Source organism: Moschus berezovskii, chromosome 8 (assembly GCF_049115385.1).
Source record: "Moschus berezovskii isolate FMDL1 chromosome 8, NW_MosBer_1.0, whole genome shotgun sequence".
NCBI classification, from domain to species: Eukaryota; Metazoa; Chordata; class Mammalia; order Artiodactyla; family Moschidae; genus Moschus; species Moschus berezovskii.
Window position 1 is genome coordinate 48,501,576 of NC_142467.1, and position 26,488 is coordinate 48,528,063.

The following is a 26,488-nucleotide window of genomic DNA, read 5'->3' on the forward strand; positions in this document are numbered from 1 at the left end:
CTGTTGATTTAGCAAGAAATACCTATAGAGACCTGAACCTAAATATAGCTCCCTCCTCCCCACAAATATCTACGAATTATGTATTTGAGTATTAAAACATGAGAACTTTTCAGAAAAGCCCTCAAGCAAGACAGATTTGCTAGATTCTGATTAAGTAAAGGCATCAAGCATGTCAAAAGGAACTAGATCATTGTTTCTCAAATTATCAATTTACCTATCACATGTCACAAAACTCTAATAGGCGGTGGGCAGGCGGGAAAGGGAGCTGTTTAACAGGTATGGTTTCAGTTTTGTAAGATAAAAAGTTCTAGATATCTGTTGCACAACTGTGTGCATATACTTCACACAACTATAAAGTACACTTGAAAATGGTTAAAATGTCATGTGGGTTTTACAACCAAAACATTTTCTCACGCTAAAAAAACACAAGGAATTTTGGAGGAAAAAAAAAAAAAATCAGCTGTAATTCAAAATAGTTCTTAAACTTCCACATAAGTCATAGGAACAGTCTTTTAAAACTGCATTAGCTTTCCCCCTGAACTTCTAATTTGGTAGGCTTGCGGTAGGATAACAAATCTTCATTTTCAACCAGCAACCCAGGTGAGTAAAGTCAGTCCCATCACACCTTCTAGTTCTCTCAAAGCACTTAATGCATGCCTTTATGTATTAACACTTGATAAATCCCAAATCTATTTCCACTTATGGTGAAGAAAAAAACTGAACCAAAAAGCTACTTATGGATACTATTTAAGTAGGTCTCAGAGTGCAATCTATATTAAACATGCTTTATATATTTATGTTAAGACACCAAAGGCAAAAAACCTTTCTTCTGGGAAATTATCACTGAGATAATTCTGAGCATTATGGCTGCCCTCCAGCAAACAGGACTATAAAACTCAAGTTTTCATGCAGCTCTGGACAGATGAACAAAGTTTTCCTTACCTGACAGTTTGATCATAAAAAGTTCCAGAATCATCAGGTACCACCTCAGGTGTCTGCTGTCTTTCTTCAGGTTCCTCTACTTCTTCTTCAGATTCTAAATGAGAAAAAAAATTTAACATCTTTGTGTTCACTTAATTCACAAATATATTCACTTTCACAATGTTCATCATGACAAAAAAAGGCAATGATATAAGTACATGCACATAAAAAGATAAAATAGGGCAACTGGATAAAATCATGATACAGGATTCAAGGACAGAATTAAAGCTATTTTAATGTCTGGATTACAAGCATGGAATCTGAGGTAATCCAACAAATGGTTCTACCACCTAACTAACTACATGACATCAGGCAAATGACTCCTGTGCCCTAGTTTATTAAATGGGAACAACAATACATAATGTACTTATCTGTAAGGTTGTTGTATTACAGCCTTAAATAAATACAAAGTACTTAGAATTCTCAGTCATATAGAAAACACTAAAATACAGTCTCTCTCCAGAGCAATGGGCAGGTGTATTTGCTGACCATTATAAGGTTTCAATTCCTAAAACTTACGGTTCCACTCTAGTAACACACCACTGCAGTGGAGGTACCATCTAAACTTCTGCAGAGTCCCACGCAAACTGTGACCAAGATGCTATTACAGCTGCCATAACTTGTCTACTAACTTAGGAGTTTGATGTGTCCCATCGAACAGTGGCATAGACGAAGCGGTTGGCCTCAAGTAGGTTAAAATCACCAAGATTTCTTATATCTTAACAATTAAAAGTTACTAATGAAAAATACAGAGAATTATGAAACCACTCAAGAAACTTACACTCTCTTCAAGTCAAACTGATGCCATCCAAAAAAAAATTTATAGACAAGCAACTTACCCTCCTGAGGTTCAGTGATAAAGCCACCAAAGACTTCATCTTGGTATCTGAAGATATCGTTGTGAACATAGAACTTATTTGCAACAGAGCCCTGTAATGCCAACAAAAAATTTTCATTTATCAGCAGACTTTTCAAACTCCAAATTACCCTACACCAAATTACCCTGGGCCATTAGTTCTCAACTAATGGCGGTACTGCCCATCCCAAGAGACATTTAGCAACTTCTGGAGACATTTCAGTTCTCCCATCGAGGAGCAGAACTGACAATTACTGAGTGGAGGGCAGAAATGTGACTAAGCACCCTACATTGCACAGGTTAGCCCTGACAACAGAATTATCCAGGCTCAAATTTTAAGTCAAGGTGGAAAGGATCCTTCCTCTACCCTCAAATAGGTTAAAATCTCCAAGATTTTAAGACTTACCATGTTTGTTAAGAAGCACTCCTATATACCAAGTGCTTAAAATACCACCAGATGAATATCTAAAAATCAACCAATTATTTAAGATGCCAAAGCCCAAATCTCAAATCATTTCTTGAACAATAAATACGTTATTACCAACTGCGTATTTTAAAATCCCCTGAATGTGTATTCAAGAATACTGACACAAGCACTCAAATGTGATATAACCAAAAAGGTTGCCTACCCTAGGTATAAGACACACTTATGTTGAAATCTATGTCATTTACTAGTAATTCAATTTCTAAGACTATTTCTTCACCTGTAAAACGAGGGATACGAACTCATACTAGAGTTTTGATTATTAAATGAGACAGTTTATGAAACAATCCATTATACTTAGGTAATATTGAAATCTTCCTCTTGAAAGATAAGAAGTAAATTTATGGTATTTATTAATATCCCATGATTTTTACATATTTAAGTCAATCAACAATTGTAACACTATAGGTAATCTAAGCCTTCTCAAGAAATCATGACTAAACTGACTTCACGTGATTTTTCAAACAAACTGAGTTATTTTAAACAGTAAAACGACAGGGATTTTTAGATTCACTGCCCTTCAACAGAAATCTTAAGTGTAATGCTAGAGAAAACTTGCAGCCAGCAAGTCATCATGAGCCCCTTCCACATGCTCACACAGATCATAGACAGGATTCCTAACTTTGCTCATTCTGGACCAGGCAAGAAGACACTTCAAATGCAATTAATCAACAAAAACCTGTCATCCTTTCATGATAACTAAAAAAAAAATAAAACAAAAACAAAAAAGGACTCCTTGAAGAAACAGTTGATTCCAGAACCGGGGTGGATGATGGAGCAGGGAAAATGCAAGGTGATCCTGAAACCTCCTGTGCCATGGAGTCCCCTATTCCCAAAAAACCCCCAAACAAACAAAAAAACCAAACCCACTCAAAAGGGTTCACACTTAGCAGATCTGGGACATTTTATAAATCAATAAAAGTTATTAATTAAATCTATTAAACAAAGATCCCATGATAGATAGGAGAAAAGGTAAAGTTACTAACGATAGAATGCCAACTAACAGACAAAAAAAAATTTAGATGATCACCATTTGTACCCATCAGAATAGCAGTTGATTCTGGCAAGAATTAATGAATGCTTAAAACTAATACCTAAAAAGTTTGATGAAGAACATAAGAAGCTCGCAAGGAATCCCCTGGTGGTACAGTGGATAAGAACTCATCGGGTCAATGCAGGTCTGGGAAGATTCCACAAGCCCTGGAGCAACTAAGCCCGGGAGCCACAACTACTGAAGCCCATGCACCAAGAGCCTGTGTTCCACAAGAGAAGCCATTGTAACAAAGAGTAGCCCCAGCTTGCCACCAGGCAGAGGAAGCAACAAAGACTCAGTGCAGCCAAAACTAAAATAAATGAAAAAGAAGCACGCATAACTTACACATTGACGAGGAAAGTAAAAACATTGACTTTACATGTCAACCTGGTGACCATCACCTTAACTAAGTAATACTAATAACAGGACTAAATGATATCAAATGCTGAAAGACACATATAACCTATAAGGAACTACCAGACAATTTAAACTGACACATTCTACATGGTAACTTGATTGTCCTCTTTAAAAATGTATACATCTTAATAAACAAAAGATTAATGAATTACAGCAGATTAAAGGAGCCTAAAAAGATATAACAGCTAAACACAATGTGTCATACTGAGCTGAATCTTAGATAAGGAAAAAAAAATACTATTCTTCGTATTACTGGAACAGTAATCAAAATTTAAATATGGACTATAGATGGATAACTATTACAATTTTTTTTTAATATTGTATTTATTTATTTATTTGGCTGTGCCAGGTCTTCGTTGCAGCACATGGGATCTAGTTCCCTGCTGCTGCTGCTTAGTCACTGTCGTATCTGACTCTTTTTGACCCTATGGATTGTAGCCCGCCAGGCTCCTCTGTCCATGGAATTCTCCAGGCAAGAATACTGGAGGGGGATGCCACGTCCTTCTCCAGGGGACCTTCAGGAATCAAACTTGGGCCCCCTACACTGGGAGGGAGGCGAAGTCTTAATCACTGGACCACCAGGAAATCCTGTAAATACCTCCCGACTCTGACTAAGAAATGAAGTGCTCATTCTTAAGAAATGTTCACTTTGGTATCTGAAGATGACTAGCCATAATGTCTCCAATTTACTTTTCAAACAGTTTAGAATTAAAACTGACAGGTAAATAGAAAAAGAATTATATAAAAAATTAGAATTATAAATGTGTGGGCAAATGTGGCTCTAGTTAAGATAACATGTAGGAGGTACTACTGTACTATTTCTTCAACTTTTCTGTAAATTTAAAATTTTAAAAATTAACAGTCTTTAGAAAAGACATGTACGAATTTTTGTATTTTTTTTTCATACCTCAGGAGCAAGGACAAAGGTCTGCATGAATCTCCTCAGAGCCTGGTTGTTGTTAGAGAGCAAGCCCATCACCTGGACCACCACACCGTCATTCAGAGTAGCATGAGCATCGACGTGGCGGATCTTAGTGTGGCAATTGGTGAAGTTTTGTGACATCACTTTCCTATGGATTTCCTAGGGAATCAAGGCAAGAGATAATGCAGAATCTCCAAGAATAACAAAAAACTTTCTAACACAACAAAGAGCATTTATCTGTGCACATCTGAATTACAAGCTACAGTGACCCCACTGTAATTTGTCTTAGTATACCATATTTTCAGTGACACCCTGACTTTTTAAAATTGTCTTCAATTAACACATCTAAACATGTTTACAATAGGTGATCTCCATGCTAAAACCAATTATCTTCAAACATCAAAAAACTTCAGAATATATCACACCAAATGAACAAAAAAATTTTCAATGACTAATAAGTCAAGTAGTTACTGAATATCTAAATTTCTAAACAGAAGTTGACAATTTTGATTTTCAAATATCAACAAACATTAAGCATGTATCCACCTCAATTCTATGGGTTATTTCCTAGCTGATCAACAGCCTACATAAAGCTTGTTATGCTTATGCTTACTTTCTGTCCATAGACGGCATCTGCTGGCTTTCCATTTGAATCCAATCCCCCATGGACATAAGAAGAGTTCTTTCCATAAAACCTGTAGAACAGAAAGATACCTGTCATCTTCAAGCATCCTAAGATCAGGTATTTACTGTTCATGTCTGAACCCATCTGCTTCACTAGTGCATTCTTGGAGGCACGAATGTGTTTTCTTTCTCATCTTTGTATGCATCCACCCCCTACATTCATAACATTTGCTGAATAGGCATGAATTTGGTCAAGGAATTTTTACAAGTCAAAAGTTCCAGGTCTCAGAAAAGAATGATCGTGTTGGAAGGGATCTTGTAGTGCACTTCAGGAAGGCCACGTAACACACAAGTTCCTGTTTTCACTCATGGGGAAAAGAGGTAGTCTTGATATAGATAAGGACATCTATGGACTTCCCTGGTGGCTCAGTGGTAAACAATCTACCTGCCAATGCAGGAGACTCAGGTTCGATCCCTGGGTGGGGAAGGTCCCCTGGAGAAGGAAATGGCAACCCACTCTAGCATTCTCGGCTGGAGAATTCCAAGGACAGAGGAGACTGGTGGGCTACAATCCAAGGGGTCGCAAGAGCTGGAAAAGACTAAACAGCTATTCTCTCCATAGTCTTGGAGAATCCTTTTCTATCTGAGAATGCATGTGATGAGTTCCCATTAAAACCCAGTCACTCAGGCAGAAGGGTTGAAGGAGTTCCTTTTTTGTTGATGCATTAGGAGCTTCAGACTTAATTAATTCTCCATACCTTTAATTCACCTCTATCTTCAACTGTTTTGTTTCCATTTCAACAATACTGAATTAGGAAGGTGCCAACAACTTCCTCCCCAACCCTGCCAACACACACACACACACACACAATGCCTTAACTCGGGGATAATCACTATTAGGATTTCTTGGCACCTGTACTCCAGACAATCTTTCACAAACGAGCCCATATTTTTCTCCATCCTGATTGTTTCCCCCCTGCTCCCCAGAAAAGGGACAGATCTGGGCCCTTAGGGATACCCAAACTACCTTTCAACTTTTAAAGTTATTAAAATTAATGGCTCCACATCAGCCAGCCACTTAGTTCACTGCTGGCTAATCTACTTTTCATTGTATCTAAAATGTACCTCAGAGATTAAATGTGAAAAAATACATGTGTTAGAATCAGTAAGTAACAACAGTGACAAGAAATATATTTGGTTACTTTGTTTCAACTCCTACTACATTTTAAATTCTAAATGTATCCAACTACTAAAAGCAAAGAATACAATTGACCAAAAAATAACAAAAAGGGGGATAATTATGGTTTAAAGACATTCTATCACTCAATAGTCCTGTGAATACCAGCAAATTTTTAAGCCCTTAGTGTCTTTACCTGTGAAATGAAGTTAATTATTCCACAAGGCCTTACACTAAGAGCTTTTTTTTTTTAAAGATCAATAAAGGTATAGGAGAAAAAATAGTTCTGGTCGAACAAATACACATACATTTTAAAATTTCAAAAAAGTATACTAATAATTCCACAGAAATAGACTGAGGAGTTTTTTATAATGCAGCACTGTTTATAGAAGGAAATACTGGAAGCAACTTATATATTCATCATTAGTGGAGTAACATATCAATTTTTTTAGAAAATAAAAATTTCATGATATTAAAATTAATGATACATGTACTATCCTTGTAAGATAACAGATTACCAAGCTAAAACACAGCATAACAAAATATTTGCATATACACAGAAAAATTAGCATTTGTTTTCTAAAGACTCCGTTTATTTCATACATCTGTTTTAATTTACAAGAAACAAATTGTTTCCACCAAAAACGTACATCCTAATTTTTAAAAGCATATTAACACAAAAATATGTCAGAACAGGGACAGTCTTGTACCTTCAATATATTCATAACTAAATAATTCACGGTTCACCAAAAGAGAAAAATAAGCAAAAAAATCGAAAGTATAAATATACATTTATATTTCAAGCATTATTTTTCTGATAATGTATAGGAAACTTTGTCTAATTTTCAAATATTTACATATTCTACTATTATACAATTTGAATACTGATCACTTTTTGGTACTTACAAAGCATTTTTAGGCAACAACCCTAGAAAGCACATAATGAAACAGAGAATCTTGATTTTCAGTTGAAGGTTAACTACAATATTGTGTTGGTTTCTGCAATATATCAACATGAATCAGCCATAGGTATACATATGTCTCCTCCCTCTTGAGGGAATAAGAGCATCTTAAATACTCACATACTAAAACACAGCATTAGGTGATACTCAGGGAAAAAAATTTTACCTGTGTAGCATGTCTGGTGCCTGGTTCAACAGCGTGTAATACTGTCTCACAAATTCCCGCCCGACCAGCAGGGGACTAGGCTTCTCCATAACCATTGCTTTGGTCAATTCAACCTGGAAAAAAAAAAAAAATCAAATATATGTTCTACCTGATAGATCAAGTATAAGGGGAGAAAGGAGCAGGGGTGAAGACCAAATCATTTAGCTGAGATTGACTCATAGACCAAAAAGATCACTTCAGCAATTCTTGGGTTTTAAAAGGAATAAACATTATAAGAAACAAAGCAAACCCACATAGACCAGTGAGATTTTATACATTCAAATTTACTGTAATCAAACAAATGCTAAGGGGAAAAAAATATCCCTATGAAGAATTAACTCATCATTATTCCCAATATTCAATTTTCTTAAACTGAACATAACAACATCAAAGATACATATTTGCAACAAGCATTTCAACTTTCCCAAGCTAGTAAACTCAACTAAGAGGGTTCCACTTGGAAAAAAAAAAAAAAAGTGTTCCACCTGTAACATTACAACATATTACCCTGGCAGTATTAGGTTCAAGTGCAACAATATAGCTTTGACAATACAGATAGACAATATCACGTTTTTAGACAAACTAAATCAGAGATTTTTACTATCTTTAAAAAATTCTAAGTTGCTTAGCTTATAACAAGATCAAAAAATGAAAACAGGCAAAAAGTAACAAGCAAGATGTTTTTAATTCAACAAAATAATCCCTGCCATCTCAAAATTAAGACTTAAAATGAGTGTGCTGGAATATTTAAAAAGGCACCTGGCACATAGTAAGTTTTCAAGTACTGTCACTTACTACTTTTAAAAACCCTTTCAAAAAAGTATTTGGCATGAGATCACCCAATTTTTCATTTGAGGAGATAAAATCACCCTGAACTTTATAAACATAAAGGCAAAGAGAGGTATGTATAATTAACTATAGCATAAAGAAGAAATGAGAGAAATTGCATTACAGTTTTCTTAAAGAATGGCAAAATGGATTGAGTTTCGTTCTTGCACAAGCAGGATGTGGAGATTTTTATCCTTCACTAGTCCATGACTGCATTATTCTTAAATTACCTGTACCATTTATTACTTGTTTCACCAAACTCTAAGAAACTAGACTAATAACATCAATCTAATTGTATCCTTTGACACTGCTAAGTAGTTCCATTATAAATTTCTAAACAATACTTTATCAAATACTGCCTACCACATTCCATCTTCTCAGGCAAAATGATGAAAATCCTCCAGATTACAATATCAAAGGTTAAGAAAAAGAAAAACTTACAGACCACATCTACAAGTTCTCCTTTCCCTTCGAGATTATCTAGATAATCCAAATCAAAAAAACAAAACATCTCTTACCAGCTTGATTACACCATTATCATCAATGTTTTATCTTAGGTCATTGCCATAAAGTCAAGAAAGGGAAACATATTGATATTTATATAGCAAATTGATCTTTACTTCATTGTGATTTTTTTTCTTTGTTATAATTCTGAAGCTTCTCAGAAAAATCTGTATTATTCACCAAGTGTCTTATTAGTTTAACAGTTTATAGAATTGAGTATCTTGCAAACTAGAGTCTCAATTAGCATTTTAAAATGTTTCAAATAGATGACAATTTCAGGATTACCTCATATAGTCTTGCAGACTCCCAAGGATTATATTCACACTATAAGCACTATATGGTTCCATTAAATTGGAAACTCCAGCTCAAGTCTCTCCTTTAAGCTCATCTATAATAAATATCAACCAATCAGCTCAAGGGAAATGGTAGTAGTACTTAAAAATAATACTTCTCTCAATTGTATCTCAATAATTGAGGAAAAAGAAAAAAAAGCAATATTTGAAAAGTAATTATATCTCAATAATTGAGAAAAAAAGAGAAAGTAACAGAATACTCATAGTATTTTAGTGCTAAGAAACTATATTGCTTCAGTGCTTAAAAAAAGGGGGGTACTGATTCTTAAAATAGCCCATGGCTTCAAGAATTCTACATAAGTCATGGTCAGACAAAAAGAACACTTGAAAGAAGGCTGCAAGCTTCCTTTAGTTTCTTTAGAGACCATTTCTTATGTCACTTTCTAGCTCCAAAACTGTATCTGACACACTCAGGAATAAAAAGCTTTCTTTCTTTCATTCATCATCTTCATCACAGAAGAGATTTATCTTTTTTTTTTTTTTTTGGTTAGAATTTTATACAAGCAAAGCAGATTTTTATCACCCATTTGTCAGGCTGAACTGTTGTCCAGAATTCAGATTGTCAGCAGATACATTTTTTTCAAGTGATTAAGAAAAAGCCAAAGAGAAAACCAGAAAACTAAGCAAAGATACTTAGGGAAAAAAAAAAGTCTAAGCTGCCTGAGAGGGAACAGACTGGGAAGGACCTGAGGGGAACTAACTGCCTGGGATGAGAGGACTCAAATGCATTTGCATGATGGCTTATTGTACAAAACTAAAAAATTTTCCAAATTGAACCTTTAAATTCTATAATTTTGTGGTTTGCAAATTATGCCTCAAAATTTTAAATAAAAATGCTTTCACATTAAAAAAAAATGATACAATGTTATAGAGTAATTAAGAATACTGAACAATAGCACCAGTGACTACAAAATGTTTGGGGAAGTTATTCAGTAATCTAAGACCATTATGTGAATAATGTCAGCATTTCCAGTAAAAAACAAACTATAGGACTTCCCTGGTGGTAGAGAGGCTAAGAATCTGCCTGCCATTGCTGGGGATGCAGGGTCGATCCCTGATCCAGGAAGATTCCACATCCTGAGGAGCAACTAAGCCCGTGGGGCCCAAGTACTGGTCCCACACTCCAGAGACTGCGAGCCACAACTACTGACCCTGCGTGAACTAAGGGCCTGTGGTCCACAACAGGAGAAGCCACTGCAACTAGAGAAAGCTCACAAGCAGCAAGGAGACCCAGCCCAACTGAAAATAAATTTAAAAAAGAAAACTGGCATTTGAACCCAAAAGATTTAGTTTGAGACTCAATCAATTCTCATCAGAAAAATTTTATTTGGTAAATTAGCTCTCTGAAATCTCCATCTTCATTTCTGGTCCAAACATAAAACAGAAGCTATGAGGAATATGTTAACATTGTACCTTTTGAGAATAAAATCTCACCCTGGTTCATTAGAACTCTCAGTTCTATCAAATTCTATCTAAAATAATGAAAGCAAACAAAATCAAATTGCATTTTCACAGAAAAACTGTTTTACCAGTTCCTGATTTATTATAATTAGAAACTATGCATACCAATGAAAATATATGCTAAAAATTTCTCAAGATCCTCCCTTATTTATTAAATACTCCTGAAACACCATGTCCTTCTAGAAGAGCTTTTGCAAATTTAGAATACTATGGATTCTGGTTGTTACTTACATAACAGCACATGCCAGTGGATACATTACTGGTTGGACTATGAAGCATGTACCATAATCAGAGATAGGAAACAAACTAGACAGTCTTATCCTTTTTAAATATCAACAGCAAATCCTCCTTCCTCGTGCTGATGTGAAGACTGGGAGACTTCCTAAAATATAACATGCCACTCTCCCAAGACTAAATACGTCTGCTGAACATTCCAAATATATCTAATTTGGAGGTCACTCTCTTTTAACACTGCTTTCAGATCTAAAGGATAAACTTTTGAGGGCATATATTACAAATCACTCGGAAATCATTATAAAGATCAGTGATGAAAGAAATAGGACCTGGCAAAAATAAAGGGAAAGGGAAGAAATCACTCACTTCCATTCAAGTTTACATTCCACTAATTTTATATCCAACTTTGTAATGTTGTGACTGTCATAATATGCCAAAAGGGGCACAGGGGACAAGAAAAACGTATTTTAAAAATTATACTTTCTCTTACTTTTTCAAGAAATACTTTAAAGGTCCTAGGTTAGAGAAAGGGAAATTACAGAACAGTTCTTGCTCTAAAGAAGTAAAGGAAAACGTGGCCACTTAGAAATACATCCACTACTGTATTCCTGAGCTAGTAACAATTTCTCTAGTGCCCCTCAGTTCTTTCATCTCTAAAATTAAAATCAAAATCATAACTGCAGGAACTAAGGGTATGGTAGTAAGCACTTAATATTAACTGTTACAATATATTGATATTGTAACTATTAACTGTAACAAAAGAAAACACTTCTACATTCCACCATTTTCTGTCACCCAGAAGACTATTTCCTTAACTATTTTGCTAGCAAAATAAAAACAGGATTATCTCCTGCAAGAATAAGAATTTTTGTACAGAGTACCCTTGGACTACAAAACCCTAGCACCTAATATAAAACTGTTTTACTGAACTTCTAGGTTGACTTGATGACAACAGTGTTCCACTCATGAATGCCACATAAGAAGCCTCTCCTGTATGCCCAAAGATTGTAACTGGTCCAATTAAACTGTAAAACCAAATCAAGTGCACGTCTTAGTATCTTAACCTTTGAAACATGCATCATGAAGATAAAATATTTTTAGTATGTTTATACTGTTATGTATAAAAATTTCTACCCTTTTAAAAAATATAAACAAACCATCATGTATATTTTTGCTCAGTGGCTGAGTCGTGCCCAACTCTTCGCCACCCTATGGACTGTACCCATGGACTATAGCCTGCCAGGTTCCTCTATGCACGGGATTTTCCTGGCAAGAATACTGGAGTGGGTTGCCATTTCCTATTCCAGGGGATGTTCCCAACCCAGGGATCCAACCTGGGTCTCCTGCACTGGAAGGCAGATTCTGGGAAGCCCCCAGATAGTCACACAGGCACTTAAAAGACTGAAAAGTGATACAACTGGTAACTACGCCAGTTTAACTGGAGTGAATTTGAGTATTTCTGGGAAACTACAATATAAAGTCATCCTATTTATAGCAGTCATATAAAGTCAGTATGAACTAGATCTCAGAAACACAGTCACTTGCCAAATATGTACTTGTATGATAGCCCTGAAACGTTTAAGTGTATTCAGTATATGTAAAACAGTACATTGTTCAGATACACAGGTAAATATCTTTTTTAAATAGTCTAGATATAAAAATAGACAAACAGACTCACCAAACAGAATAAAGAAATATACTCACACATAAATAGACAACTGATTTTCAAAAGGGCAGACAATAAATTAGAAAAAGGGTATTCAACAAATGGTGCTGGAACAACTGTATATCCATATATACAAAGAGAACCTCAATTCAAGCCTCACCATACATTAAAATTTAACTCAATAGTTTTACATGAAACCTAAAACTATAAAACTTCTAAAGAGAATCTTAATGACCTTGGGTCATTTTTGGATATAACAAAAATGTATTCCATAATAAGACAGATTGATAATGTGAACTCCCATCAAAATTAAAACCTTTCAGGGACTTCTCTGGAGGTCCAGTGGTTAAGACGCACTGCTTCCAATGCAGGGGGTGCAGTTCTGATCCCTGGTCAGAAAGCTAGGATTTGTACACTGGGTGATGTGGCCAAAAAGTTTTCACTTTGCAAGACAGACTATTAAGGGAATGAAAAGACAAAGGCTTGCAGTAAATATCTGGAAAGCAACTTGTATCCAGAATATATAAAGAACTCTCAAAGCTGAATAACCCCATAAAAAATTAGTGTAAGACCTAGAGACAATTCATCAAAGAAATTATGAAAAATGCTGAACATCAATGCCATCTGTAATTACAGAAATGCAAAATAAAACCACAGTAAAGTACCACTGACACATCTGTCAGAGTGACAATTTCAAAGACTGACTATACAGTGTTGCGGAGAAGGAAATGGCAACCCACTCCAGTATTCTTGCCTGGAGAATCCCAGGGACAGAGGAGCCTGGTGGGCTGCTGTCTATGGGGTTGCACAGAGTCGGACACAACTCAAGCAACTGAGCAGCAGCAGCAGCATACAGTGTTGGCCAGGATATCGAGGAAAAGGAACACTCAAACACTGCTGGCAGGAATATAAAACAGGACAACCACTTTGGAAAAGTTAGGCAGTTTCTAAAGAAGCTCTATTTGTAATAGCCAAAAGCTGGAAACAAACCAATTTCCACCAGCAGGTGAATGGATAAACAAATTGCTGTATATTTACAGAACAGAACAGTCAATACTAGTCAGCAATTTTTTTAAAAAAGCACATATTGTATGATTCCATTTATATAAAAAATTCTAGAAAGTATAAACTGATCCTCGGTGACAAAAAGCAGGGAAGGGATCCCTGGGGGCAGAGGAGGAGGGGGAGTGCACGAGAGAGAGAGAATGCAAAGGAACACGAGCAACTTTGGGGGATGATGGCCATCTTCAGTGCGGTCTTGCCTGTGGTGATGGTTTCACGGGTATAAACAATGCCAAAAGCTATCAGATTCTACACGTGAAGTATGTGCAGTTTACTGTATGTCAATCATACCTCAATAAAGCTATTTTTTAACCCACTAATATAACAGCTTGGAAAGACAAAAGGTTGTCTCACAAAGAGAGCAGAATGGGAAACTACACAGGAAAATAAGCAAATTTAAGAGAGTGATGCAAAATGTTAACTGTCAATTCTGAGACAGAGACATTTAAGGGATTTTTTTTACTCTATTGTAATACGTATCAGAAACACTAAAGAGAAATAAACAGTGAGGGTTTCTGTCTACTAACATAAGTGTACTATACTATTGTAAAGTTTGCTCCAAGGCTATGCTATGTATTCAAACATGTGAAATCTGGCTTAACTATCAGAAATAAAAATGCTTTCCCAGAACCAGAGAAACTACTGCAGAAACCAAGCTGCTTGAGCTCACAGCAAGAGCCGCATAACCATCACTAAACCTACTACTGTTCAATCTATTTTCCAGACTCCTCATATTTATCACCTGTTACCCTCCTTCAAAGTTCTTCCTGACAACTCCTTGGAGAAATGGAACAGGCAAAAATACAAGGTGAGTCTGAAGTACCTGATAAAGGAAATGCTTTAAAAAAAAAATAGGCAAACATCAAAAGGACACAAGTCAAAACCAGAACAACTGGGGGCGCCCTTGCCTGGGTGGTTTGTAAGTGCTGGTGGTGGCGGAATCGCTTTGTGATAGAGGCATAAACTTGGTGGGCTGGGATGAACCGCGCTCCTGGTGGAGGCAGGGGAACCGAGCAGGTGCCATGGCCAGTACAGTGGTAGCAGTTGGACTGACCATTGCTGCTGCAGGATTTGCAGATCGTTATGCTTTACAAGCCATGAAGCATATGGAGCCTCAAGTAAAACAAGTTTTTCAAAGTCTACCGAAATCTGCTTCAGTGGTGGCTATTACAGAGGTGGGTTTGAACTCAAAATGACAAAACGGGAAGCAGCATTAATACTAGGTGTAAGCCCTACTGCAAATAAAGCCAAAATAAGAGATGCTCATCGACGAATTATGCTTTTAAATCACCCAGACAAGGGAGGATCCCCTTATATAGCAGCCAAAATCAATGAAGCTAAAGATTTACTAGAAGATCAAGCTAAAAAATGAAGTAACTGTATGATGACTTTAAGTTCTTATTCACTTATGCGTACCAGCTTTTTATAATAAAATGCCTCAAACCTACAAATTTTAGAAGTCATTTAGCACAAGCTAAATCAAAGCCGTGGTATAAATCTGTTTAAATTTGAGGATTTTAAATCAGATTATAGATTATTTGTTGATTGTATTATGGCTAAATGCATACCATTGTGTTGTTCACTACTCATTTGACAAATAATTTGGTACCTATTTCAAGACAGTGAACAGTCTCTGCCCTAAAGGAATCCCCAATCTAATGGGAGACTGATAAATTAAAATGTGATAAATATGATGGTATTAGCACAGGTTGTTTTAGTAGGGACTCATCTCACTGGGAGGGAAGGCTGTTCAAGGTACAGAGGACTCCCTAGTCACTTAGAACCCTGAATTTTAAAGTGAGTTTAGTCACAACTTTAACCTAAGAAATTAATGTATTTACCTCTTTGTCAGTGATAAATCAGAATTGTTTCAGATTTCACACATTAAAAACTGTAATAGTATGATAAAGAAAAGAAAAAAAAACCAGAACAACTGAAGCAATAAAGTAATAAGTAAAAAAGTAAAAATAAATTAGAACACTGGATTACAACCCCCAAAAATAACTAAAGATCTAAAAATTAATGGGTAAAGTGTTTTAAAAATGGGAAAATGAAGTTGTTAAAAAAAACAGCAGGACTTTCCTGGTGGTCCACCAGTTAAAATTCTGTGCTCCCAATGCAGGGAACCTGGGTTCAATTCCTGGTCAGGGAACTAGATCCCACATGTCATAATGAGTTCACAGAGCCACAACTAAAGATCCTGTGTAAAGACCCTGCACAGTCAAATAAGTAATTTTTTAAAATGAGAATAGACACCTTTCTTACAAAAGAAATGTAAATGTAGAAAAAACAAGGGAAATATAGAATCACCATGCGAACACCTCAAGAGCCACAGGCAATATCTACTAATAAATGAAAAAATTTAGCAGGGGAACTAGAGAAATAGAGTATCTGCTTAAGTTCCACGTGTTTCCCCCCTAAAATGTTCAGTTACCTACTGTGGCAGCTTTAATACATGTTTACAAATTCTGAGCCTCTCCTTCCTTAGTGACTAGCTTCTAATGAAAATAATGCAAAGGAAAGAAATACTACCTGGGAGCTGCCACATTATCAAGTGATCAAGGTTAAAGTCAACCAGGACTGATATTATGTGCCAGGGACATGGTGAGAACACTAAATCACCTCTGTGGTGTTTCCCCCAAAATCTATAACCTGACTCTACCCAAAACCAAGTACACTCAAATTGAGATCAAGTGTCAAGGTCATTAAACACAAAGAAAACACAACACACTGGCACAGATCAGAGGAGCAAAACCAGGGAGACTGGAGGACTAACTGCAGTGTGGTATCTTGGACTGGATTCTGAAACAGAAAAAAGGACATCAGTGGAAAAACTAAGGAAATACAAATTAGGTCAGTCCTTTACTTAACAGGACTTTATCAACGTCAATTTCTTACTTTCGATAAATGCATCATGATTAGGTATGATGTTAACAAGCAAGATGAGTGAAGGGTATCACAAGACATGTCTGTATTCCAATGCTCCTGTAAATCTATAATTACATCAAAACCAAGTCTCCCCAAGAGAAAAAGACTTAAGAATTGGGAAACTTAATTCACTAACTTTTCTTGGTTTTTAATATTCCTCCCCCAATCAAGCAGTAAAACCCAGTCAACTAGATTTACAATTAAGCAAAAATCTGGCCTAAGATGAAAAAACACTTTTATAATACTTCGTCTATGAAATTCCTTAAACATGAATTTCCTGTGCTTTAGATCTCATAAAGTATAGGTGGATGTATGCCAGAAGTAGGCTTAAGATAGTTGATAAACATGGGGTATACTTGAGGCAGGTTTTAAAAAAAAACCTAAAAAGGCAAGTGCCACTGATGCCTTCTAAGATTCTAAAACCTTGAAAATTTTTTGAATAAGGATATATATCTAGCACATATCTCTACTAGGTACACCACAAGCTTTACAAAATAGTTTAAGACAATTACTTGGGTTACAGAGCAGTAGGTCTTATAAGCAAAAACACGGAACACCTAAAATGTGTGAAAGGACTTCAAAAATACATAAAGGGTTATACAAATAAGCAATGATGCTGCCACATAGCCACTTAAGGATGACATTCCTACAAAGTCAAAGTGTGTCCCATGCAAGAAGCCAGTTTTTTCTATGAACCATCTCTAGTATTTGCTTTGTATTAAATATCTGAAATACATCACACAGGCTAAACAGCTAAGCAATATGACATGAGAGACTGGCCAGTGGTCAGAAGTGGAAATCTATCACCTGATGTCATCTAAAGCCTTGATTTTATTTACAAAGGCCACAGTCTTCAAGAGAACTTTTAATTACTTTCTGCTTTGTAAAGCTCCCTCTCCCCACTCTTAATGTGCAAATTTTTCCTAACTCTTCACCCTCTTCACCTAATTATCAGGTTTGCAATTAAGTTTTCCCAACCAAAGCCAGATGGCATGACTTAGGATACTAAAAAAATAAACAGAATGCTGATTTTTGAGATTTAAAAACATAAATGTAGTTGTTCACCATAGAGTGATCACCAACTACAAGTGATTATAGTTGCTGAACTTCAAATTTAACTCCATGGCTGGAAGGACAGTATTGTACTAAATGTCCTATAGCTGTTAAAAACTGACTAGCCAGAGGTTGGAAAAAAAGCTTTTCTTACCTACCTACTTTATCATCTTCCTTTTAAAAATCAGTAAACCTTGCCAAGGCAGTCTTAAAGCACAATTAAATGAATATACAATGCATACTTGAATTTTGAAATATTTTTTTAAAAAATCTAACTGCAAAATGTTGAGAGATCAAGTGAGTAATGTTATAAACTGGCAAAAAGAAAAATTGGTTTAGGTCACACATGCAGGCTTTATACCAAATTTCATCTTTTAACACTGTCCCGTCCATCTTAAGTATATACAGTTCACAAACCTATAAAAATTTAAAACTAACCTCTGCCCTTTACTTTCTAGGCAAAGTACTAAAACAAATTATTAAAAATGTAAATTACCAAAACCTGCTGTGAAGTAGGTCACCAAGAAACATTATCAAATCTAAGGTTCCCTTAAACAGACTGTCAGCTGAGAACAGCAAACTTGAGTTAAATAAAAGAACAAAGAACTACCTACTTTTCTACCAGTTAGAAGAGGTACAAAAGCTTACATTCAAAGGATTTAACAACAAAAGTAATCTCTAGTTTGGATGGGAGACTGGAAGGCAGACAAGTCTTATATTATCACAATTTGCTTCAATTAATTTGCTCCAGATAACTGAAAGCACAAGTCATCAACCGGGCTACCAATCTGTGAAATACATTTTCATATTCCTACCCAACTGGAACCCATTTGCCTGAAGTCAAGAGATTTTTTTAAATATCTAAAGGGGAAACTAGCAAAAATTTTCCTAATTTAATGCACAAACTTTCATTCTGATATTTACCTCAAGTAACAATTAGTAGACTCAAATTAACAGTTTAAATGTTGGTCATTAGTGTTTCAACATTTGATAACTTAAAATGTTACTAGTTAACTGGTGTCTAAACGCAGGTAACTGTAATGGTTACAAGAAGGCAGGTTCCGGGACTTCCCTGGTGGTCCAGTGGTTAGGACTCCGAGATCCCAATACAGGGGGCCCAGGTTCACTCCCTGGTCAGGGAACTAGATCCCACGTGCCTCAACTAAGACCCAACACAGTCAAATATTTTTTTTAATATAAAAAAAAAAGCAAGTTCCAAGGAAAACAATGTTCTACTCCAAGCTATCTGCCATTCAGGAAAACAACAACAAAGGTTAGGAGCCTATCATAAAATATTTTGATCCTAATTTACTGCTACTTTCGGTTAAGAATTATGGAAATTACTAGGTAAACGGAAACACAAAAGTGTTTCAAAGCTTTTTAATTTACTTATAAAGATGTGAATCATGTGCTCCCTCTAGCAGCAAAATAAGGGCTTCCCTAGTGGCTCAGACAGTAAAGAATCTGTCTGAATGCCGGAGACCTCTGGGTTTGATCCTTGGGTTGGGAAGATCCCCTGGAGAAGGGAACGGTTACCAATCCAATTTTCTGGCCTGGAGAATTCCATGGACAAAAGAGCCTGGAAGACTACAGTCCATGGGGTCACAGAGTTGGATATGACTGAGAGACTTTTTCACTTAGCAGCAAAAAAATTCTTATATAAAGGTCAATTCTAAAAAGTGTCTGCACACACAAAATAGATTTTAAAATGAAAAAGAAAGGAAAAGGTTGACAGTCATTTCAATCAAAATTAATTCGGAAGAGTTAGCTCCAAAACTCATTGCAGTTTTAGCTCAAGTAGACACATTTGTGATGCCAAGTAATGATTCAGACCTGCAACACAGGAATATTTATTATTTCATTAAGCCAAGGAATAAACTAGCTTTGAAAAATCTCAAATGTAACTACTAGAAAAATCTACACTCAAGTTTTTGAAGGTGTCTTCTACCTTTGCATATAACAGGAGCATCTACAGAATACTAAATAAATGTATGAAAACAAAAGCTTTTCATCCACAGAAGTTCCCAACTGCCAGAAGGGTAAGATTTCCAACACCTCAATCACCCCCTAATTCATCCAGCTTAGGCTCCACAGAGGGTCAAGCCTGTACTGTAAGTGGGCACCAAGCTTTCCACTCCAATTTAAAAATTTCACTTACACATGCTGGCCAGACCTGAACCTCATTGCTCTGCAACCTCATTTTTTTCAACTACATAAAACGAGGAAGTTAATCTTGTGGAAGGTCTTTCTCAAAACCTTGCTGTAATTAAAAAATGGAGGGAAAAAAGATTCAAGATCTAATATCAGAGCCTAACTTCCTGCTGGCGATAACTTCCCATCATCAGGCTGTAAGGATCGAATCCGAGGAGGAACACTGTCCAGGATCACCTGGACGTATTGATTTTATTCTACACTTTCCCCAGAAGCTTTTAGGGCAGCAAACCTGTAGGAAGATGTGCAGAAAGGAACCCTTTGTCATAATCCCACGTCCATCCCTCTTCTCCCTGGAAGCCTGCAAGTGGCCCAAGTACAAATAAATGCCTCTGCAGTCGGTCTTCCGAGGCTGCGGTTGTCCCCAGGGACTAAAGCTCTGGGGGCAAAGATGCCCTGGGGCAGCACAGACGCTGGAACAAAGAATGAAGCAGGTTCGGGGACTAGGAGTCAGGGGGCCTGGGTTCAAACAAATACCTGCCCCTTATGGCCTGTGTGCCTGACCGTGTCACTCCACCTCTCGGCCTTCGAGTCGGCTGTAAAAATAGGAAAATCACCGTACCTACCTCATCGGGGCGTTTCAGGAGCAAAGGAGAAACACACAAGTTGCTCCGCACAGTGCCTGGCACATAGTGAGGGCTTAAAAAAAATGTTAGTTATCATCACTCAATACCCATGAACTCGCTGCACCCCCTTTACTCCCTGTAAAAAAAATCGAAAACCTAGGGGCAGCATTTCGGCTTCCAGTGTCTAGAAATTCTCACCGCACTTTCGTGCCCCACCTCCCCCCGCCACCACCACCACCATCAAAGAAAAGCCTCCTCTGGTCCAGGTTAAGCTGGAGCCCCCACCAAAGGAGGAAGGTCTCGGCTGGTGCGCGGGGAAAGCGAGCGGGAAAAGCTGACGATCCGGCCGCGCGGGGCCCCAGGCCCCCAAGATCACGCTGGGGCCCGGGCGGCGGCCGCGGCTCGCTCTCGCCCCGCGTGGCCGTTGGGCGCGGCACGCGCACGCGGCGGACACGGCCACGCGCGCCGGGCCGGTGGGGGCGAGGGGCGGAGAGTCGCCGCGCGCCCGTGCGCCCGCCGCGCGCGCCTGCGGCCGTTGGGGCGGGGAGGGGGGGACGGTGGGCGCGCCTGGCGCGGTCGCCGTTCGGACTTCTCCTCCTCCCATCAGAGCCCCAGTTAGTGCTCGTCCTGGGGCCGCCCAGCCCCGCCCACGCTCGGGCTTACCTGCGCAGCTGAGCGGGAGAGGAACAAGCTCTGCTCCACGGCACGGCAGAAGGCAAAAAAACCCCTCACGCAACTGCGTCCGCACACACGCGTGCTCCGTCGCCGGGCTATATAACGGTGACTCAGCCTAACTTGTTGCGGCCAGGTCGGCCAGGCTGGTGGCCAATCCCGACTGCGTCCTCTGGGCTCTTCGAGCAGCAATTGGGTACTGACTCAGGATGAAGGCGTGACTCTTGATTGGCTTTAACTCATGCCTATGAGACTGTGAAGAGCTCGTTTCCCTAGTAACAAATTGGCACTGAGAGAGGCCAATAAATGAAGGGTACGGTGTGAAGGAAGGAGGGAAGTTCTTTGATCGATGTCCATGGTAGCCAATAAATGTGTGGGGCCGCTCCCATTCGTTAAAACGTCTTCTTCTGGGCGGAGATCAGTTCTCCCTGCAGGAGCGGTTGCTCCCCAAGGTGGGGCCCGTGTACTTCGGGGAAGTAAACCCCAAGCAACTAGGAGGTGGGCGCCAGGATGGCCAAGGAAGGCCCCGGCCAATCGCAGCGCGAGAAGGAGCTGATTGACGCGGGGGTTGGACAGCACCAAGGAGACCGAGCCCCGGGCCGCCGTGCCCTCTGGGGCGGTTCTGAGGCTCTACCGGTCCCTGCTTCTATCTCCTTTTTCCTTTCCTTTCTTCACTCCTTGGGTGCGATCCCTGAGACCCCTGATCCCACCTTTTCCGCACAGTTTGATACCAAGGGAACCAGGTGATAAAGTTTCCCGTTGTTTGGTTGTTTTGTTTCTTATACCAACTTTATTTCCATGTGGCCACCTAAGGGCACTTGGTGGCTCCCACCATTAGTCAGCACTATTGGACAACTATTCAGGGAAACCAGAGGGGGAAGTAACTCCTATTGTGTACCTAACATCCTGTAAAAAAAAAAAAAAAAAAGTCTCACGTGAAGAGCATTGAGTTTAAAGACATGTATTTCCACCCCGCGGTTCTCGGCAAGTGCTGCTGCAGGTCATCTCGTGCGCGTCCACCCAGAAACGGGAGTTTGTAACTTCTCCTAACGGCTTGGGCCTTCCTGCAACATCCTGGCCGTCACCACCATTGTCATTCAGATTTCCAGTGCTGCGGCTGTGGGGGGTTTATTTCTTCGGGTCGCTACGTCTTGACAAGGTAGCTTGTCAAACTCCTTTGTGAACACCCCGAAGCTTTTACGAAACACTTCAGGCGCTAAGTGGTGCTCCAGACTGGTCCTGTCCACGTCTCTTACTGTTTTGTTGGGCCCTCTATTGGTCACCATGAGCTGTTTTATATGGAAACACAGGGTCACGCCTCGGTCCCGTTCTCCTTCCAGGCACGGGACCCTGCAGTAGGGGCTCGCGTTAAGTTTTGCAAATTTGGAAATGAAGCACATGGAGCCTCTCTACTGGAGACAAGGGGGCGCGGACAGCAGCCGGTGAAGTCGGAGGTGAGGCCCCAGGGGCAAAGCGGGAGCATCCCTTTGGCCCCCTAACCCCCATCCATCATCGACTTGGCTCATTCAGCATTTATTGGGCTGCAGGGGCTGGGATCATAGACGATCGAGACGCTGTCCCTGCTGGCTGTCATCCATTCAACAAGCCCGGACGCCGTGCCGAGAGCTCCCAAAACTGGAACCGGCGTGTGGGGCTCTGGAGGCACCTGAGGGAACGCGGCTCAGGCAGAAGCGGCTAAAGGTTTTCTAGAGTAAGGAAATTACAGGATCGTGTTAACCTTGCTAAGAAATTTGAGCTTTATTCTGAGAGCGGTGGAGAGCCCCCCAAAAGGTTTCTTAAAAGGGTGGACTAAGAATTTTGCATTTTGCAAGACAACTTTCCAAACTGAAAAGCTAATGAGAGTTGGTTGGCAACCCTTAAAATTCACAGATTGGTAAATTAACCCAGTTGGCCTGAGATGGGGGATCCAGGCTATTCTTTATCACATTTGGAGCGAATTTTAAGTGATACAGGCTGTTCTTTTTGTAGGACTTTTGGCAGTCTGTTAAAATTGTGTATATTTCCCTTCTTACTTGATAGCCGTGTGTCTTTACCAAGAGGCATGTACTTGGTGTTCATTACAGCACTGTCCACTTTGTTATGATATATAAAAACTGAAAACATAACTACTCATGAATTTGCAAACTGACTAACCAGTGAAGTGAAGTGAAGTCGCTCAGTCGTGTCCGACTCTTAGTGACCTCGGACTGCAGCCTACCAGGCTCCTCCGTCCATGGGATTTTCCAGGCAATAGTACTGGAGTGGATTGCCATTTCCTTCTCCAGGGGATCTTCCCAACCCAGGGATTGAACCCAGGTCTCCCACATTGTAGACAGACGCTTTACCATCTGAGCCACCAGGGAAGTATTATACACATAATACAGACTACTGTACAGCAGTCTAAAAGAGAATGAGAAAAAACTAGAAGAGAATGAGGTCAAACTATACTGATATGAGCTGATCTCCAGTTGTTAATTGGATTAACTGACAAAAATCAAGTTGAACAAAATATACAATGAGTTCCAACTTATGTTAAAAATGAAAAACCAGAACTCTTGATTTCTGTATGTTAAAATAGGTATGTAAGTGTGGAGGGTGGGGGGGAATTTAAAACAAGTCATTCCCCTAGGTTGAGAGTGGCAAGGATAATGTTACTTGAAAGTGTTACAATGATACTGTTTTCCCCTATGGTTTTGTCTAATATGTCTGTAGGAAGAAAGGGAGGGGAAATAGACTACCAGGGAGAGAATGTGGACAAGACCCCTCAGGTGGCTGTGACTGTCTTCCACAGGAGAGCAAGTTGGCATCTTTCTGTGGTCGTTTCTGTACTGGAATCATAAACCCTCAGGAGGCAGATGCTGGATACTTAGTAAATGTTCAGCGAATAATTTACCACCCTGGAAGTGTCTGGAGTGCTGGTTCTCAAGATGGGGGAGATTTTGCCCTCAGGAGACATATGATCTTTCCACAACTACATAGAGGGGCTACTGGCATCTAACAGATGGAAGCCAGGGAAGCCCAGGAGAGCCCCTTGATAAAGGGGGCTATATTAATAGTGCCGGGGTGAGAAACCCTGATCTAATCATCTAAGGGAGAGTACCCGCCCTCCTCCTAGTCTTTCCACTGGTAAGCAAATTGTGCAAGCCCCTCAGAACATGATTTCACCCTTTTTTTCCTGCCAGTTCTCCCCAAAGCTCTGAGAAACAGGGTGGAAAGGAAACAGAACGAGATCCTGTGGGACTTTTCAGGTACATATCCTTTCTATGGTCTATTTCTTATTTGGGGGGCGAAAAAGACTTCAGCCTCCTTGACCCTCCACGACTTCCAAAGGCCTGGTTCAAATTGTTAGTCAGGGAAGGGAGAAGATGCAGAGACAAAGGAGGAGCAATCAAGAAAGGATAGTGCAGCCTTGGGGTAGGGTCCTGGTTCCTCCTTAAGAAATATGCATAACTTCTGCAGGAACTAAGGCCCCCACCCAGGAAGAGGATGGTAACTTAAGGCTGAGAGTCAAGATCCCTAGACCCATCCCATTACCTCACCACCAACCAATCAGAAGAAAGTCGGGGCGGGGGTGGGGGTGAGGGAGGAGGGTACAACTTTTGATAGAGTGACATAGCCCAAGGACATAACACAAACCAATTAGAATCAAATGGGACCAAGATGGATGGCAGACAAGACTAGACCTTGATCCTCAATCAGCAAATGAAATGACACACCCAGAGTCGCCATGACAGTTCAAAAGACCAAGGAGTGGGCATGGCCCAACTCCTGAAAATCTCCACCCTTCTCCAAAATAGACGGAATAATCCTCCCACTCATTAGCATATGAAATTACCCAGCCTATAAATACTAACCATGCCACATTTCAAGCCCATACTCACCCTCTGCAATGGCCCACACTGTCTGTGAAGTGTGCTTCTCTCTGAATCTGAATAAATCTATTTCTTACCTATCACTTTATCTCTCACCGAATTCTTTCTGCAATGAGACTTCAAGAACTTGAGCTTCATTTGGTCCTAAAACCAGGTACCATGGGTTTTGGCTGGGTTCAAGTCCCAAGTTGAGGTAAACAGTTTCACCCTCACCCCAAATTTTGCCAGTAAAAACCTCACAATGAAAACAGAGTTTGGGGGTTTTTTAACCTGAGTCACCCACTCCCCATGCATGGCCCTCCAATAAACCTTTCTCTGCCCCAAACTCCAACATTTCAGATTGTTTAGCCTCACTGTGCATCTGGCACATGAACTTCTATTTATTAATAGTAACAGAAAGATGACCACTGGAAAAACCATAGCCTTGACTAGACGGACCTTGGTTGGCAAAGTAATGTCTCTGCTTTTTAATATGCTATCTAGGTTGGTCATAACTTTCCTTCCAAGGAGTAAGTGTCTTTTAATTTCCTGGCTGCAATCAGCATCCGCAGTGATTTTGGAGCCCCCAAAAATAAAGTCTGACACTGTTTCCACTGTTTCTCCATCTATTTCCCATGAAGCTGATCACCAAAGAATTGATGCTTTTGAACTGTGGTGTTGGAGAAGACTCTTGAGAATCCCTTGGACTGCAAGGATCCAACCAGTCCATTCTAAAGGAGATCAGTCCTGGGTGTTCATTGGAAGGACTGATACTAAAGCTGAAGCTCCAATACTTTGGCCACCTCATGCGAAGAGTTGACTCACTGGAAAAGAGTCTGATGCTGGGAGGGATTGGGGGCAGGAGGAGAAGGGGACGACAAAGAATGAGGTGGCTGGATGGCATCACCGACTCGATGGACATGAGTTTGAGTGAACTCTGGGAGTTGGTGATGGACAGGGAGGCCTGGCGTGCTGTGATTCATGGGGTCACAAAGAGTCGGACACGACTGAGCGACTGAACTGAACTGAACAGAAAGATGCATGGGCAAGACCCTAGAAAATACAGTTTTGTGGAGAGAATGGAAGGGTGGTGTATTAGGTAAGGAATGGTAAAGAATGCTCCTAAGAATATCAGAATCAGTGTGTCCAAGACTTGTGGTCCAGTGGCTATGGCTCTGAGCTCCCAATGCAGGGGGCCTGGGTTTGATTCCTGGTCAAGGAACTAGATCCCACATGCCACAGCTAATGATCTGCAGGCCACACTAAAAACCCTGCATGTCACATCAAAGACTGAAGTATATTGCAACTAAGACCTGGCGCAATGTTTTTTAAAAGATTGAATCAGCATTTCCCAAATACAGCTAATTACTCAGAAACGGTGATTAACTTGCAGTAGAAATAGGCAACAACCTAAATATGGAACTATGTGAGACTAGGT

The 26,488-nt window shown here is 39.4% G+C and overlaps 1 protein-coding gene and 2 pseudogenes across 3 annotated transcripts in view; 2 read left to right on the forward strand and 1 right to left on the reverse strand.

The window, feature by feature from the left end:
• G3BP1 (G3BP stress granule assembly factor 1) overlaps nt 1-21,346 on the reverse strand; it is a 29,194-nt gene extending 7,848 nt beyond the window's left edge. Inside the window, exons 1-6 of one of the 3 annotated variants that reach the window (XM_055429097.2) lie at nt 21,191-21,346; nt 7,623-7,735; nt 5,307-5,388; nt 4,679-4,852; nt 1,821-1,911; nt 943-1,036 (exon numbers count right to left, since the gene is read on the reverse strand). In XM_055429097.2, coding sequence (XP_055285072.1) covers nt 943-1,036; nt 1,821-1,911; nt 4,679-4,852; nt 5,307-5,388; nt 7,623-7,717 — 536 coding nt within the window. In that variant the 5' untranslated portion in view covers nt 7,718-7,735; nt 21,191-21,346. Of the gene's footprint in view, nt 1-942; nt 1,037-1,820; nt 1,912-4,678; nt 4,853-5,306; nt 5,389-7,622; nt 7,736-9,278; nt 9,299-20,527; nt 20,549-21,190 lie in introns of those variants that run through there. The other 2 variants (XM_088838548.1, XM_088838547.1) reach the window with 2 other exon arrangements.
• On the forward strand, nt 14,676-15,583 carry LOC148777053 (mitochondrial import inner membrane translocase subunit TIM14 pseudogene; annotated as a pseudogene).
• On the forward strand, nt 20,448-21,305 carry LOC148777054 (uncharacterized; annotated as a pseudogene).
• Nucleotides 21,347-26,488: the final 5,142 nt, after the last annotated feature.